Raw genomic sequence first — 16,924 nt, 5'->3', positions numbered from 1 at the left:
AAAAATAATTTTCGAAAACCGAAAATTATAATTACCATTCTGTTTTTATGTTAATGTTAATTTTATATAATGTGACATCAAGAAAACTGATTCTATTATTTCCTTCGATTTCCAATGTTTTTTATTATAAGAATTGAATTTTATATACATATATATTTATGTATATAATATTACTTCTTTTGTTTTTTGGTGTTTTAGATTTTAATTCAGTGAATTATTTGGATAAGTATGATTGCATTACTTCCGTACTAAAGAAACAAATTGAAAACATAAATAAAAAATTCAATTCTTCTCATAAAAAACTTAATTCACAATAGAAATCGAACAAAATAATAAAATCAATTTTCTCAATGTCACATTACATAAAACTAACAATAACATAAGAACAGAATAGTATACGAAACCAACTTGGTCCTCAAGATATTTAAACTTCAATTCGTGTCATCCTATGTCACAAAAAGGATCAGTAATAATAAGTTTGTCTGATAGATCTATCCAACTATCAAATCCTGAATTTAGATGCTTATCTATTCAAAAAGCAGAAACTGCATTGAATGAAGATAATTATCCAGAAAATTGATAAATGACACATTCAAAAAAAGGATAAACAGATACTACAATCAATTAAAAAACAAAACAAACGAAACATTTTTCCTTACATTATGTACAAGGATTTTCCCAACAATTATCAAGTTATTTCAATAAATATGATATTATAAGTCATAAAGGACATTATACACTATCCAAACATTTCACTAAATTAAAATCTAAAACACCAAAAAACAAAAGAATTAAAACTATATACAAGTACCTTGTACGAATTCTGACACTGTATACATAGGGCATACATCACAATATTTAGAAAATAGACTAAGATGTCATCAAAACGATAAAAAAAATAGAACTGCATTAACGAACCATGAAATATCAAAAAAAAACATAAATTCAACTATAAATGTGCAGGGTTTTCAAAGGAGTTTGAACTCCCTCGAAATCTGTTGGTTTTACAAAAACCATCTACATGCCAACCGTAGTTTACAGGGTTCAACTTAACACATACAGAGTACCACATAGAATTTACATATATTGTTCTTATATTTAGGGTCCCGTCAGATATAACTGCAATGTTGTCCTCTATTATTCACACTATACTTACCTCGGATCTTTCTGTTACACCTTTCCACATTTGAATCTTTAAAATTCGCAAAACTCTATCAGGACCGAGTTTTTTGCAGACAACCCTCCATCAACGTGTACACAATTAAACAGGGCTGATGCTGGTATAAAATTTCTTTTATTATCTCATCGAATGAAAGTATCTGACATCGACATATCTGTTCATACTTGGCAAACCAGTAGTTCGTCCAGGTAAATAATAGACAACCCTACGTCTGCATATTCTATATGTTTTACACTTTAAGTCCAGTATAAAATGTTCTCATTATCTTGATGTTGCAACATTTAAAGAAAAATAATTTTTAAAAAAATGAAAATATATAATATATGAAAATATTCTGTACAGGATTTTTTCAAACAACCCATTATTAATATACATATTTTCTAATATACTAAATTTATTATGAAATAAGTTTTATTATATTATCAGCTCGGTGGAGATCGATTCAGGTTCGGATCTTAGACTAATATCCTCACCTTTTTACAAGACCAGACTTAACGTAATAGACATTTGGCCTATTTTACAAGGCACTATTTTTTTGTTTAAATTCGTTATTTATGGTTAGAATAATGTGAAATTTGAAAAACTTATATTTTAAGACCAAATAAGACGAATAACTACATAAATTATTATGTAATTAAGCGTTTTGATATTTTTTATGTTATGTATTTACGTTATTTTGCCGTGATAACAAAACTACCTTAAGAATTAAATGTTATCTCAAATGCGCACTTACGCTATTTTGGGGAACCTGATTCTGTGTTTAATTGCATTTACGATGTTTTGGTCATTAGCATTTCTTTTAGTAGAAATTGATAAAAAGAAAACAACATTTTTTAGATTATTGAATTTACAATAGGATATAAAAACTCATCATTCAAAAACACAATTCACCTTTTAAACAGTTGAGGTAAATATATCTATTATGGGCACTATTTCTCTTTAATCTCGAAAAATAAGATTTCTATAGCTAGATAAATATATTAAAGTATTTATTGCATTTCTGGAAGAGAAGTTCAGGACGATTTTAAACGCCAACTATGTTATCGGTTTACATCTAAAAGCTTACTTTTTGGTGTTTTATTTTTGAATGTTTGTCAATCTGGATTCTGAAACTAAGTTGCAATCATGCATCGAGAAACAACCAAGATTGAATGAACAACGTCCATCTTGCAAACGTGTATAAAATCATTGGAAAGGTGTTTGATATTGTTTGTTTATTAGCTATTTGCATTTTTGTGCATTTGAAAGTTATTATTTGTTGCAAATTGTGCTGTCGTGTTTACTTAGTCAATATGAGCAGTGTTGCCAGAGCTTGTACAATTTTAGTGTATTTTATACACTAGTACATTTTTCCTTTTTTCTAATACATTTTCTCTGCGCTCGTTTTCTCCCAATTTCTCCCACTGGGAGCATGTACTATACCAGAGGCGGGATTTTTTTTTATTCAGATAGAAATTATTATTATTAATAATAATAAATATTATTATTTATAATAATTATTATTACTTAATTATTATTATTATTAATTATTATATTATAATTACTGTTATTATTTAATTATTATTATTTTTATTCAGATAGGAACTGGCCTATGGTCTAGAACCGGGATTTAGTTGCACATTTCGGGCGGATTCCACGATCATTTTCACAACTATCGATAGTTTTCGATATATATATTTTTTTTCAGATAAAAGAGGGACCATGGGGAGTGCCCATGTGGTCTAAAGCCGCGTGTCCACGATGTTAGAAATCGGTCCGAGTTTCGATTATAAGCCAATGAAACTGCTGCTTTTCTGTAAGAGCTGTAAGTTGATTGGCTTAAACCGAAACTTGGACACAGTTCTTGCATCGTGAACACCGGGCTTAAGCTTTGTATACACGATGCTAGAAATCGGTCCAAGTCGTCGATTCCACAATCAGTCGTATGTTGCTGTCGGATGTCGTAATCATAAGGTTGTAGTCAATCCCAATCAAAGCATTCCGTGCTTAAGGTGATCCTAAAGCCGTGATCCTAACCGGTTTTTTTCTTAGCACTAATCTTTTAATTGGTGTTGTTATTTGTTACACAGCAGTGTTGATTAAAATCAATCTAGGTCTTTATATACATTTTATTTACATCTTCATATATATACATCATCTATCACTTATATCTTATAAAACCAACCATGTGCTAAAAACCCGGTAAAACCATATATTAACTTAACCTTACTTTTCTCAATAATAATCAACTACAAAAACAAAACTATGTACATAGAACATTAAACTACTATTTCTACAAATCAAGCGCCATCTCTATAAGAAGGCATGAACTTAAAATAACTCCTAAAGATTTCTATTATAACACCCTCTCTTAATGCGCATCTTATAGAGTCTATAAATTAATATACAATCATATTCAAAATATCACCTATATTACATGAAATTAACAAATAAAATAAAATTAACCCTCTCTCGTTTCAGAATCTAAACCTAATTGTTTACAATTTGAGTAAAATTGTGGTTTTTGCAATCCTTTTGTTAATAAGTCTGCTGACATTTTGTATTTATATATTCAAGGACAATACAGTCATTTTTTACATTCTCATGAATAAAGTTATATTTTATGTCTATGTGTTTGACACGTTTATTATTCTCAGGATTTTTAACAAGTGCAATACAACCCTGATTATCTTCAAATACTTTAAAAAAATTCACATCAAGATTCATATCTAGCAACAATCTTTTTAACCACAAAGAATCCTGGACAGCAGCACATAAAGCTATCAACTCCGCTTCAGTACTGGACAATGCAACACAGTTTTGCTTTCTGGTTACCCACAATACTGTATTACCAAAAACTTTAATAACGTACCCCGACACTGATCTTCTGTCATTCACGTCTCCTGCCCAATCCGAATCTACATAACAGCTCAATGGTAATTCATTCATTCTCCTTTCATACTTTAATCTTTCCTTTAATGTTCCTTTTAAATACCTTAACAGCCTTTTTAGTCCAATCCAAATTTCTTCTGAAGGCTTCTTAGCAAATACCCACTTTGTACTTAGTATTTCTGCATTCTTGGGCATTGGTGCTTCTATCCAAGTTTTATTTTTCTCTATTGAACTTATTTCTCTTTTCATCGCTTCCATCCATAAGTCCTTGTCTCTTCTATCAGTCAAGTCTTCCACTGTTTCGGGTACATTCTCAACATATACATTGCATCAAAGGCCATATACATTTCAAACTCATTATATCTGTTAGGTTTTCGCCTGGCTCGTTTTTCTTGTATTTCTTGTCCTCTGTCTTGTAAATCATCTTCTTGTAATACCTGTATCTCTTCTTGTATTTGTTTTACTTCTTCTTGTTCATCGTCACTTTTTTCTATTATTGCATTTTTGCTATCAAGTTTTCCATTTTCCTTCAACTCCATTCCTTCAATTTTAAAATAAAATTCGCTCTCATTAAACATTACATCTCTTGCAATGACTACTTTCTGTTCCATGATATCCCATAATCTGTATCCTGTCATTGTGTATCCAATCATCATACACTTCTTCGCTTTAGAATCAAATTTTTTTCAAAATTGTTTTGGAATGTAGCAATATGCTGTAGATCCAAAAACTCTTAAATTACTAATGTCCGGTTTCTTCCCATTCCATATTTCAGCCGGAGTAACTTGTAAAGCACTACTTGGGCTTCTATTTAGAACGTATGCTGCTACTCGAACTGCTTCGCTCCAAAATTCTTTAGGAATATTAGCATCTTGCATCATGGTCCTTGCTTTGTCCACCAAACTTCTATTAAAGCGTTCTGCCTTACCATTTTGTTCAGGACTGTAAAGTGTTGTATAGTCAATAAATGTCCCATTCTCCCTGCAAAATTGCTTTATTTCATTTGTAATGTATTCCCTTCCATTGTCACATCTCAATGTAGCTAATTTTAAATTAAACTTAGCCTGAACCATTCTCACATATTCTCGGAAACATTCATACACTCCACTCTTAGCTTTTATTACATAAACGTAAACAAAATTTGAATAGTCATCTATGAAAGTTACAAAGTACTTGCCTTGTTCGTGACTAATTGGAGTTATTGGTCCTGCAACATCTGAGTGCACTATCTCAAGTAATTGTTTAGTTCTTGTGCGCATTCCAAAATTCAACCTGGTCATTTTACCCTTTACGCAAGATTCACAAAAATCAACTTTACCTATTTTGAGATTTTTTTTATACCAGTTACCAAATTATTTTTAATTAAATTCTCTAAATTTGCATTACATACATGACCTAATCTTGATGCCACAATTTTATTTCATCATTTTCATTTTCAATATTTAAAGACTCTACATTGTTTACTTTAAAGGATATTTCATATAAATTGTTTCTATAACCAATTCCAATTAATTTTTTTTTCGCTATACATTAGTACCTTCCCTTTTTCAAAAACAACTTTTACATTTACATTTTCTAACCTTTTTACAGACAACAGATTTCGCCTTAAATTTGGGACATATAGAGCATTTTTAATTTTACATTTGATTTCTTTTACATTGACCTCACTAAAAACTTCAATATTTCCTACTCCATTGGCTTCCATGTAATTGTTGTTTTTTGCAACCACTATTTTAATGGGTTTTTTCAAATTCATAAAATCATGAAAATACATTTTATCATTTACTAAATGATCAGTACACCCTGAATCGATATAAAATACTAAATTTTGGTTACTTACAGTTTGATAACAATCTTCTAAATTAGAGTTTAAATTTGACAAAAAACAAATACCTTGTCCATCTTGTACCTCATCAAGTTCAGTTCCTTCTTCATTTTCCATATATTTTGCTCCCTTATTGTTATTGTCCTGATACTCATGGTCATAATTTCTTCTATAGCTTGTTTCTTTATATCCTCTTCCTCTGTAACCAAATCCTCCTCTATAACCATTTCCTTGAAAATTTCCTCTAAAATTCCCATAACCCAGAAAACTACTTTGACCTCCAATAAAACTGCCTCTGCTTGAACCTCTGTTTCCTCCTCTCTGATTTTGACAATTTTTCCTATAATGACCTCTTTGTCCACAAGTATAACATACACCTGGACTATAAGTTGAAAAAGCTGATGAGTTTACACTATCTTGCTGATAATTTCTGCTTTCGCTATTGGCTTTATACAATGCACTTTTTCTTTCAACTTCAGCTCTTAATTTAGTTTTTGCTAAACTTATTGTTAGATCTTCTGGTGGTATGTTCTCTAATATGGTTATTATGGTTTCAAACTCTTTCGGCATAGCAAGTAATAAACTATAAACAATATCTTGCTCTTTCATGTCTGCGCCTGTAGCATTTAATTGTCTTATGGTTTCATCAAAATCAGACAAAAACTTTTCTAATTTGCTACTATCTTGAAGTTTCATAGACATTAGTTTTCTTCTTAGAATTAACTGGCCCGGAATGCCTTTCTTTTCATATCTTTCCTCTAAAACTGTCCATATACTAAAAGCTATATCTTTTCCTCTAATTAAATCTATTTGAAAGTCGTCCAAACACTGCACTATAATAGACTTACATTTATTGTCCTTCTTCTTTGCTTCAGCCCGAAGTTTGTCACTTTTATAATCAGAATCATTAAATTCCTTTTCGATACATTCCAACACATCTTTTTCTTCAAACAAAATACTCATACGATACTTCCATGTGTGATAATTTAATCCATTTAATAATTCTATATTAAAATGGTTTTTAATGCTAATAATACTGTTTCTGTTCACCTCCATTTTTTTTCCTTTTTTATAATAACGACCTTTTTCAATATTGAGTTGTGACCTGGGCCCATAACCTGTTGTTATTTGTTACACAGCAGTGTTGATTAAAATCAATCTAGGTCTTTATATACATTTTATTTACATCTTCATATATATACATCATCTATCACTTATATGTTATAAAACCAACCATGTGCTAAAAACCCGGTAAAACCATATATTAACTTAACCTTACTTTTCTCAATAATAATCAACTACAAAAACAAAACTATGTACATAGAACATTAAACTACTATTTCTACAAATCAAGCGCCATCTCTATAAGAAGGCATTAACTTAAAATAACTCCTAAAGATTTCTATTATAACAATTGGCTTTATAGAAATGCAAAATTCTTGTCTAGAATTAATTAGTTCTAGTACATAAAGCAAATGAAATAGCACAACAATTAACTCCTTCTATTGAAAAAATTGGCTTCTTAATTAAAAAAAAACAAGAATTAATGAATAAAGAATCTGAATTAAAAATGGTAGCATTCATAGCAGAACATAACTTGTCAATAACTTTAATGGATCATCTTCCTTGCGAACATATCAAGGATGTTAGATGTGGCAGGACAAAGTCCACTAAAATTTTGAAAGAAAAAAAATAGACGTGAGATGGTAGAAATAATGAAGAGTATTTCATTTTCTTTTATTATAGACGAAACTACCGACGTGGGAACAAAAAAGTCGCTTGTTGTTGTCAGATATTTTGATGAAGTACAAAATAAAGTGCGAGACAAATTTTTACTTCTCATAGAACTCGAGGAGTGTACAGCACAGTCTATTAGTCAAAAACTTTGAAACTTTTTAAATAAAAATGAAATACCAATAAAAAGTCTTATTGGCTTGGGCGCAGGCAACGCTTCAGTAATGATGGGTCATATAAGTGGGGTGAAAGCTCGACTTAAAGCTGTTATTCCAGATCTCTATGTATTAGGATGTTCATGTCATTCTTTTCACTTATGTGCCTCTGCAGCATGTCTGAAACTGCCCAGAACAATTGAACAGTTTGCAAGAGATATATACAATTATTTCAGTAATAGTTGCAAAAGATATGTCGAACTTAGAGTATGCCAAGTGTTTCTTGACATGAAACCCAATAAGTTGCTGCGCCCAAGTCAAACTCGATGGCTTTCATTACAAATGGTAGTGAAAAAGATACTACATAATTGGCAACCGCTTACTTTGTTCTTTCAAGGAGCACTTTTGGAAGACAGATTGCAATCATCACAAAATATATTGAATCCTGTGTACAAATTATATTTTTTATTTTTAAATTTTATTTTAGAAGTTGTAAATAAGTTGAACTTAGAGTTCCAAAGTGAAAAACCGAAAATTACATCTCTCTATGACAACGTTACTAATCTAAATAAATTAGTTTTAAAATCATTTATTAAAAAAGAAATTCTAGATTTCTTCAGTTTATCAGATTTAGATCCATCAAATCAAAAATATTTTGTTGATTTATCTCAATTATATCTGGGAGCTAAAGTTGAACAATTTTTGAAAGAAAATTGTGAAAATCTCAATGAAAACGATATAAAAAGTTTTCAATACAAGTGTAGAGAGTTTTACGTTGAACTCTGTGTTCAGATAAAAAAACGTTTTCCGTTTGAGGATAAATTTTTAAAAAGTATAACTGTATTAAATCCTGATAAAGTTATGTCAGGAAATATTCCAACAATCACAAATATTTTAAATTTTTTTCCTCAGCTAAAAGATTTGTGCAACTTAGAGGATATTAATTTGGAATGGCGAATGCTACAAGAGATAGAAAATTTAAAATTTCTAAAAGACTTGGAGTCATTTTGGTCATATGTGTTCTCTTGTAAGAAAAATGATGATAATTATTATTACCCAAATTTGAAAAAATTTGTTACTCATATACTCTCTCTCCCTCATTTCTCAGCAGCAGCTGAAAGAGTTTTTTCTCAACTATTTTTAATAAAAACGAAACCAAGAAATAGATTAGATGTAAAGACATGTCAAAGTCTCCTTTATATCAAATATTATGTAAAAGACAAAGCAGGTACCAGTTCTAATTTTACTCCAAATAAAAACATTTTAAATCTAAATATATTATATAATACTACTGATGATAGTGATAGTGAGGTCTAACTACTTATTTTAACAATTTATAAAGTTTATTTGTTTTTAAATTTTATAAGAAACGTCACACAGTGACACAGTTAAAGTTTATGTTTATATCTGATGTGTACTTTTTTTCAGTAAAAAGAATTGTTATTTTCTGACACATTAGAAGATTTAGAAGACTGCATTGTTAAGTTCAAGATGATTTATGTTCAGTGTTATGAAATATAGAATACAATTTTATTTTTGAGTCTGAAATTTTATTTTTTTATTTCATTACTTACCTTTTATCTTTATCGTTGATTTCTGCAAATATAAAGTTATTTTATATTTTTGTTTAATAAAATAAACTAGATTTTAACAATAATTAGAAAACAGAGCCAAGTTGATTTATATTTAGATCGTGAGATTTTTGTACTGCATTGCTAATTTTATCGGTAAACTTTATATAAATTTTTCATCCTTAAAATAATAATTGACACAGTCTATAACATAGATATATAATATATATATTATAATATATATATAAATATAATATTTACTATTTATCAACATAAAAATATTTAAATTGAAATCAAGTTCATATCTATACGAGAATAAATCTTTTCTTCCTAACTTTATTAAATTGAATTTAGGAAATCATTTTGATGAATGGTTAAATATGTTAAATGATTTTATCCTGATTTTACTTTTTTATAGACATTCCATTCCTACAAATGAAGACGTTTGCAGATTTTGGTTGCAAAGAATAAATAACCCCAAGTTAATATCAGATACAGAATTAACATCACATAGAATATGTGATATTCATTTTGAATCAATTTGTAGAAACCCAAATGGCAGGCTAAAAAAACTTTCACTGCCAACTCTACATTTACCTAGTAAGTACTTATATTTACTGTGACAATATATCTCTTATGAATCCTAGTGAAAAGTTATGCAGAGGAAAAGAATTGCCATTTTTGTTTGTAGGTTACGAAAAAGGTGAAAATAATATTTTTTGGGTACAGGAGCAATCATCTTCATTTTCAACTCCAAAAAGGCTGATAGGTAGGTATGAATTGTAGTATATTATTTCCACAAAAATCTGCTTGTTAATTCTTCTAGTTATGTAATCAAGATGCTAAATTGTTTGAATCATTGTACATTTTGGGTATGGACATGACTCAACCATTTATGGCAGTTATAAGCAGGTAGAAATTGATTGATGTGTGTAACATCTGGGGAACAGGCTTCATGTTTTTATTTCATATTAATAACCAAAAGGATTATTCAATAATAATTTAGGTGAAAGATAAATGTCATTGAATATTTTCTATAATGTAGTTGGCCAATTGTTTATTTTTGCTTAGTGATTTCCTTTTTCTATTGAGATTAATTGAGACATTTTTTAGAATCAATTGCAAGGACTAGTTCCTCTATCAGCACCTTTACTGGTAACAGCCCAATAGAGGGAACAAAAAAACCTGTTATGGTGTACTCAAGGAAGCGATTATTTCAAGCCCTTGTTGAAAAACCTTGTAAGTATGAATTGTAATAGTTGTAATCACAACTATTGACACTGACCATATAATAAATTTGAATTGAAGTCATGAATTTATATAATTTGTAGGTAGCTCCTCGAGTATCCTGTATGAACCATCAATATCTAATAATATGGAAACAGATAAACTTGAAGGGCACTCGACTGTGACAGTTGAGTAAAAAAATTCTTTGTTTGTGGATATAGTTATAAAATGTCAAAAACAAAATAAAAATTATAATAATCATCCTGTGTTTCAATATTCCATCTACCTATATCTTATATAAACGATTTAATTGTGAAATTTCGGGAGTTGGACCTGGTTGTCACATAAATTGTAAATGACAATTACAATTACAAATTATTTTACAAAATACTTCATTTAAACAGCATTTTAATTTCAGGTATTCATATTTTTTTGTAGACAACTATTTGAATTTGAAATGTTAGCAAAATGAAAGTATTTTGCATAATACTTTTGTTTCATTCACAATTTGATGCGACAACTAGATTCGAGCATTTAAAATTACTCGAGTTATTTTTAAATTTGCCGCGAAATTAGCATGGATATGAACCTTAGATCAAATCTAAGGCTATTTCGGATTGCAAATTGTGGATTTCCTGCTACGAAAATGCAGTTGTTAGAAAGTGTTAAGTTACTAGTTAAAGAAATAGATAGGCCCAATAATTTTGCAGCGGGAAAGCCTGGTAGCAAATGGTATGAGTTATTTTTGAGAAGACATCCAGAACTGTCTGCAAGGATTTCCCAAAACCTCACATGTGCTAGAAGGAGCCTAACAGAAAACCGTAATAGTCAGTGGTTTATAGAAGTAGGGACCTACTTAGAATCTACAAACAATCTTGATGTAACTTTTGATCCCAGTCGTGTATTCAATTCTGACGATACGGCTTTTTTCTTAGTCCGAAGGGAGAGAAAGTTCCGGTGAGAAAGGAAGATAGAACAGTTTACTCATATGTAAGCAATGATGACAAAGAATGCCTGACCACTTTGGTTACGTGTAGTGCCTCCGGTAAAATTTTACCACCAATGATCATTTTGAATTATAAAAGAATTCCCAAATCAGTTGTTGACAAAATACCAAAACACTGGGGAATCGGGAAGTCTGAAAACGGATGGATGGCTGGTGAAACCTTATACGAGTACATTGCCAATATATTTCATCCTTGGTTAGTTTCTTAAAATGTTCAGTTTCCTGTTATACTATTTTTAGATGGCCCTTAGTGAATTTTGTAATAAATCTAAAATTATCCTCATATTTCTGCCCAAACGCAACACATATTTTACAACCTCTAGATGTGGCCGCGTTTCGTCCATTGAAATACGAAAGGAAAAAGAGCGTGCATAGTTGTAGGATGGAACACAATGGACAAAAGATTACCAAAGACTCTTTCGCCCCAATTTTGGAGAGCACGATACGAAAATTGATAAATATTCCAGATATAATTAAGAATGGCTTCAGGACTTGTTCCCTTTAATGTTGAGAATATAAAATTTTCCAAATATTTTAAAACGGGGGTCAGAGCACAAGGTCTGGAGAAACAGGAACAACCTATAAAAACACAAGCTGATCTGATATGTTTAGAACAAAATATCTCAGAAGACACCCTTACATTTCGTAATTCCAGTTTAGGAATGACCATTAGAGCACACCAGTTTTTTTCACTATGGAAGAAAATGAAGAATAGTACAGTGAATAATAATAATGAAATAGACCTCATAGATCAAGAAGTACAAAGTGATGACCTACAAGAAGATTCAAATATGGAAGAAATGTCGACAGATTTAAAACGTTGCAACTTAATTACTGATCATTTACATATTGGTGATGAATACACCCGACAAAGCTCAGATAGAAGCTGTTGGAAAATATAAAGTAATTGATATTTCACAGCTACATTCCCAATTAACTGAGTTCAATAGTGAGCTAGCTCAAAATACCTTAGATTTAAATATAGCATTTGACATGAGTGATGCAGAAGAAATTATATCTGAAAATTCTCCTGATGAGCCTAAAACTCAAACCGGTTCTAAAAATGATACAAGTTCTAATATTCTGGAAAAAGAGATGTTGGATTTACAAGAAAATGTTACAGATACATATATTCCCACTATTTTCAAAAAAAACCTTATTTTGGCCTACACCTAAAGAAAATATTGTTAAGCGAAAATTGAAGGATAAAGTACCTGTTGTAGCATAATCCTTTCAGTGGCAACAGTATTATAAAAAAAGAAGAAAAGAAAATCCAAGAAGAACAGCTGAAAACGCAAAGGACAGAAAACCGTACCAAAAAAAAGAAGCAGCTGTAGAAATGAAAAAGAAGAAAGCTGAAATTGCTGTTTCAGAACGTACTAATAAAAGAATAGATAATCGGAAAGTATAGAAAGTTACGAAGGACTTATTTTCAAAGAAAGGCAACAATGAACATTCAACATCAAAAGGTACAGAGCAGGAACCTTGGTATTGTGTATTATGCGACACTGTCCGATCTCTGAACTGTAGATTCTAGACTTCAAAATATGATGATTCTGCTCAACATGCCTTATGCAAATATTGCTAGTTCAAAATTTAAATTTTGATTTTCGCAATAATTTTTTATGTTTTCACAATTTCTCTTTGAAAATTGGTAATTTCACGTTTTTTGGCATGAGGAATCATAATTTACACTCTAATTTAACGTTGCTAATAGAGGGCGCTAGTTACACTTGTTTGTGGTAATTAAATCAAAGTAAACTTTTTTTGTGCTAAACTTACAACTAAAATAATAAAAAAAATATTAAAAAGCGTTAAATTCTACAAAACAAAGTTACTCTTCTTTGATTCGTGTAACTCAATCGGTAATCGAGTTATTTGCTTAATTAATAATATGCAGTGTTGCATATTAATATGGTTTTAATATTATCATTGTTGCCGTTGGTAAAAAGTGAAATAGTCCACTGAAAAAAAGTCCGAAAAAGTACGCAACGTTTAAAAAAGGCTGCAAATCGGACTAAAGTCCGCAAAATAGAAACACTGCATATTATTAATTTTTCTGTCATTATTTGTAATTTCTAGATTAGTCGTAGAGTACGAGCCATGAGGAGTAACATGACACAACATCTGGTGGATACAAGCGGAAATAGGTATCTTCTATCGCTAACAGATGGCGCTAATAGCACGTACAGAATAATCTCGTTGGTTCGAGAAAGTTCTGGTGTCTTCCACTCACTTCTAGATGGCAGTAATTGGAATATATAAGAAGGCTAGTGGCGCAACCGCAAGTCAGTTCCTATGACACTGTTGTGAAATAAAATAGTGCGTACCTCCTTAAAACGTGTTTAAGCTTAAGAAATCTTTGTAACAGTATTTTGATTTGAATTGTTGCTTTTGTGTGTGATTTAGTAGTATAAAAAAGAAGCGAAAAATTGATAGTGAATGCAGAAAATTCAAAGATCAGTGGAACATTCAGTATTTCATAATTGAGTCCAGTCATAAGGCGTTATGTTTGATTTGCAATGAAAGCATAGCTGTTCTCGAAGAATATAACTTTAAACATCATTATGAAACAAAACATTTTCAAAATTACGGAGAGAAAAATTTGAAGCTATGAAGCGCGGATTGGTTGATTGCAAGGAGAAAACCAGCATCTTCCTGATTTATACACTAATATCAAATCATTCCGGAAGAAATTGATACTATTTCAATCACAACTACGAAGTAAATGTTTTACACATTTTAAAACATGTGAAATACTCAGCCACACCACTGAGATTGAGTTTCCTATCGATTTTGCAATCGAAACTTTGAGTGCTTTGAAAATAAATTTTGATACTCGTTTCTCGGACTTTGATGCCATTGTGAATCAAATTAAGATTTTTCAGAATACTTTTGATACTCACATTGAAACCCTAGCCCCGGAGCTTTAAATGGAAATGATTGATCTACAGTGCAGTGATATAATTAAGAACAAATATCAAAACTCATCTTTGTTGGAATTTTATAAGAGTCTTCCACTCTAACAATTTGATAATTTGCTCGTGGGCTGTTTTCTGTTTTTGGTACTACTTATTTGTGTGAGAAGACCTTCTCCAAAATGAAGTACACAAAAAATGTTTAGAGATCTAAATCAATTGATGAGCATCTTAAATCTCTTTTAATAATTGGTACACCGCTGTATATCATGTATTATATGTTGAGGTTGGGTGGAATATTTCGAGATTCAACACGTATACAAAATAAAAGATATATCGGCGAATAAATCGAAAACTAATGGACGGATTTTCACACGATTTAAATCAATCGAGAGATTGAATCAAAGGAAAGATTTTGTTATATCATATGTTGGAGTAAGATGGGATATTTAAAGATTCAACACATATTTAATATGAAAGATATATGCCACTTCTGCCATTTTTTGTATCAGTGAATAACTCGAAAACTAGTGGACGGATTTCCACACAGTTTGAACCAATCGAAAGATTGAATTAAATGGAAGATTCTGATATTCCATATGTTTAGTTTTGGTGGGATATTTCGAGATTCAACAAGTATACAAAATCAAAGTTATATTGGCGGATGACTCGGAAACTAATGGACGGATTTTCACACGATCTAAACCAATCGGAAGATTGAATCCAAAAGAAGATTTTAATTCATCATATGTTGAGGTTGGCTGGAAAATTTCGAGATTCAACAGGTATATGAAATCGAAGACATATCGGCGAATAACTCGGAAGCTAATGGACGAATTTTCCTACGATTTGAACCAATCGAAAGATTAAATCAAAAAGAAGATTTTGATATATCATATGTTGAGGTTAGGGAGAATATTTCGAGACTCAACACATATTTAATATGAAAAATATATACTACTTCAGCCATTTTGTATAACGGTGATTAACTCGCAAACTAGTAGACGGATTGCCAAACGGTTTTGAATCAATCGAAAGATTGAATTAAGAGGAAGACTTTGATACACCATATGTTGAGGTTGGGTGGAATATTCCGAGATTCAACACGTATACAAAATCAAAGATATATCGGCGAATTAATCGGAAACTAATGGAAGGATTTCCACACGATTTGAATCAATCGAAAGATTGCATCAAAGGGAAGATTTTGTTATATCACATGTTGAGATGAGATGGGATATTTCAAAATTGAACACATATTCAATATAAAAGATATATGCTACTTCTGTCATTTTGTATATCGGTGATTAACTTGTAAACTAGTAGATAGTTTTGATTCAATCGAGAGATATATGCTTCTCCTGCCATTTTCTATATCAGTGATTAACCCGCAAACTAGTAGACCGATTTCCAAACGATTCAAGCTAATCGATAGATTGAAACCAAGGAAGATTTTGATATAACATATGCTGAGGTTGGGTGGAATATTTCGATATTCAAGACATATTTAATATGGAATATATATGCTACTAATGCCATTTTGTATATCGGTGATTAACTAGCAAACTGGTATACCGTTTTTTCCAATGTTTGAACCAATCGAAAATTGTATCAAAAGGAAGATTTTTATATATCATATGTTTAGATTAGGTGGAATATTTCTGTTAACATCCTGTTAACAGATATCTACTATTTCTTTATATTGAATTGTATTCAGCATTTCTAGTTTCCTCATAAAACTTGAGAATATTTTTAATGTTATCAGCAGACATATGTAGACATCCTGTAATTATAATAATCATTTTGTTACACTTTACTGTATTCAGCATTTTTCCATTTTATTTAATGTTTGTTAATTCATTGATACAGTTAGTCTTCATTCTATCACCTATTGTTGTAGTAATCTCGCGTACTAGTAGACGGATTTCCACAATGTTTGAACTAATCGAAGATTGTATCAAAAGGGAAATTTTGATATATCATATGTTGAGGTTGGGTAGAATTTTTCGAGACTGAACACATAAACAAAATCGAAGATTTATCGGCGAATAAATCGTAAAGTAATGCAAGTATATCCACACAATTTGAACAAATCAAGAGGAAGATTTTGATATATCATATGTTGAGGTTGGGTGGAATATTTCGAGATTCAACAGGTATACGAAATCGAAGATACATCGGCGAATAAATCATAAACTGAAGGACAGATTCCCACACGATTCAAACCAATCGAAAGATTGAATTGAAAGGAAGATTCTGATATATCATTTGTTGAGGTTTGGTGTATTATTTCGAGATTCGACAGGTATACAAAATCGAAGATTTATCGGCGAATAACTTGGAAACTAATGGACGGATTTTCACACGATTTAAACCAATCGAGAAAATTAATCAAAAGGAAGATTTTGATATATCTTATGTTGAGGTTGGGTGGGAT

At 30.6% G+C, this 16,924-nt stretch overlaps 1 protein-coding gene and 1 pseudogene across 1 annotated transcript; both read left to right on the top strand.

Moving 5' to 3' along the window:
• Positions 1-7,579: 7,579 nt before the first annotated feature.
• On the top strand, positions 7,580-8,265 carry LOC130450037 (uncharacterized; annotated as a pseudogene).
• Positions 8,266-9,607: 1,342 nt separating this feature from the next.
• On the top strand, positions 9,608-10,824 carry LOC130450252 (uncharacterized). Its single transcript, XM_056788548.1, has 4 exons — positions 9,608-9,936; positions 10,028-10,105; positions 10,450-10,575; positions 10,668-10,824. Exons 1-4 carry the CDS (start codon positions 9,717-9,719, stop codon positions 10,757-10,759), a joined length of 516 nt encoding a protein of 171 aa, XP_056644526.1. The 5' UTR covers positions 9,608-9,716; the 3' UTR covers positions 10,760-10,824.
• Positions 10,825-16,924: the final 6,100 nt, after the last annotated feature.

Source organism: Diorhabda sublineata, chromosome 11 (assembly GCF_026230105.1).
Source record: "Diorhabda sublineata isolate icDioSubl1.1 chromosome 11, icDioSubl1.1, whole genome shotgun sequence".
In the NCBI taxonomy this organism is placed as follows: Eukaryota; Metazoa; Arthropoda; class Insecta; order Coleoptera; family Chrysomelidae; genus Diorhabda; species Diorhabda sublineata.
The sequence above is the reverse complement of the archived record's forward strand: the minus strand, read 5'-3'. Positions and strand labels throughout refer to the sequence as shown.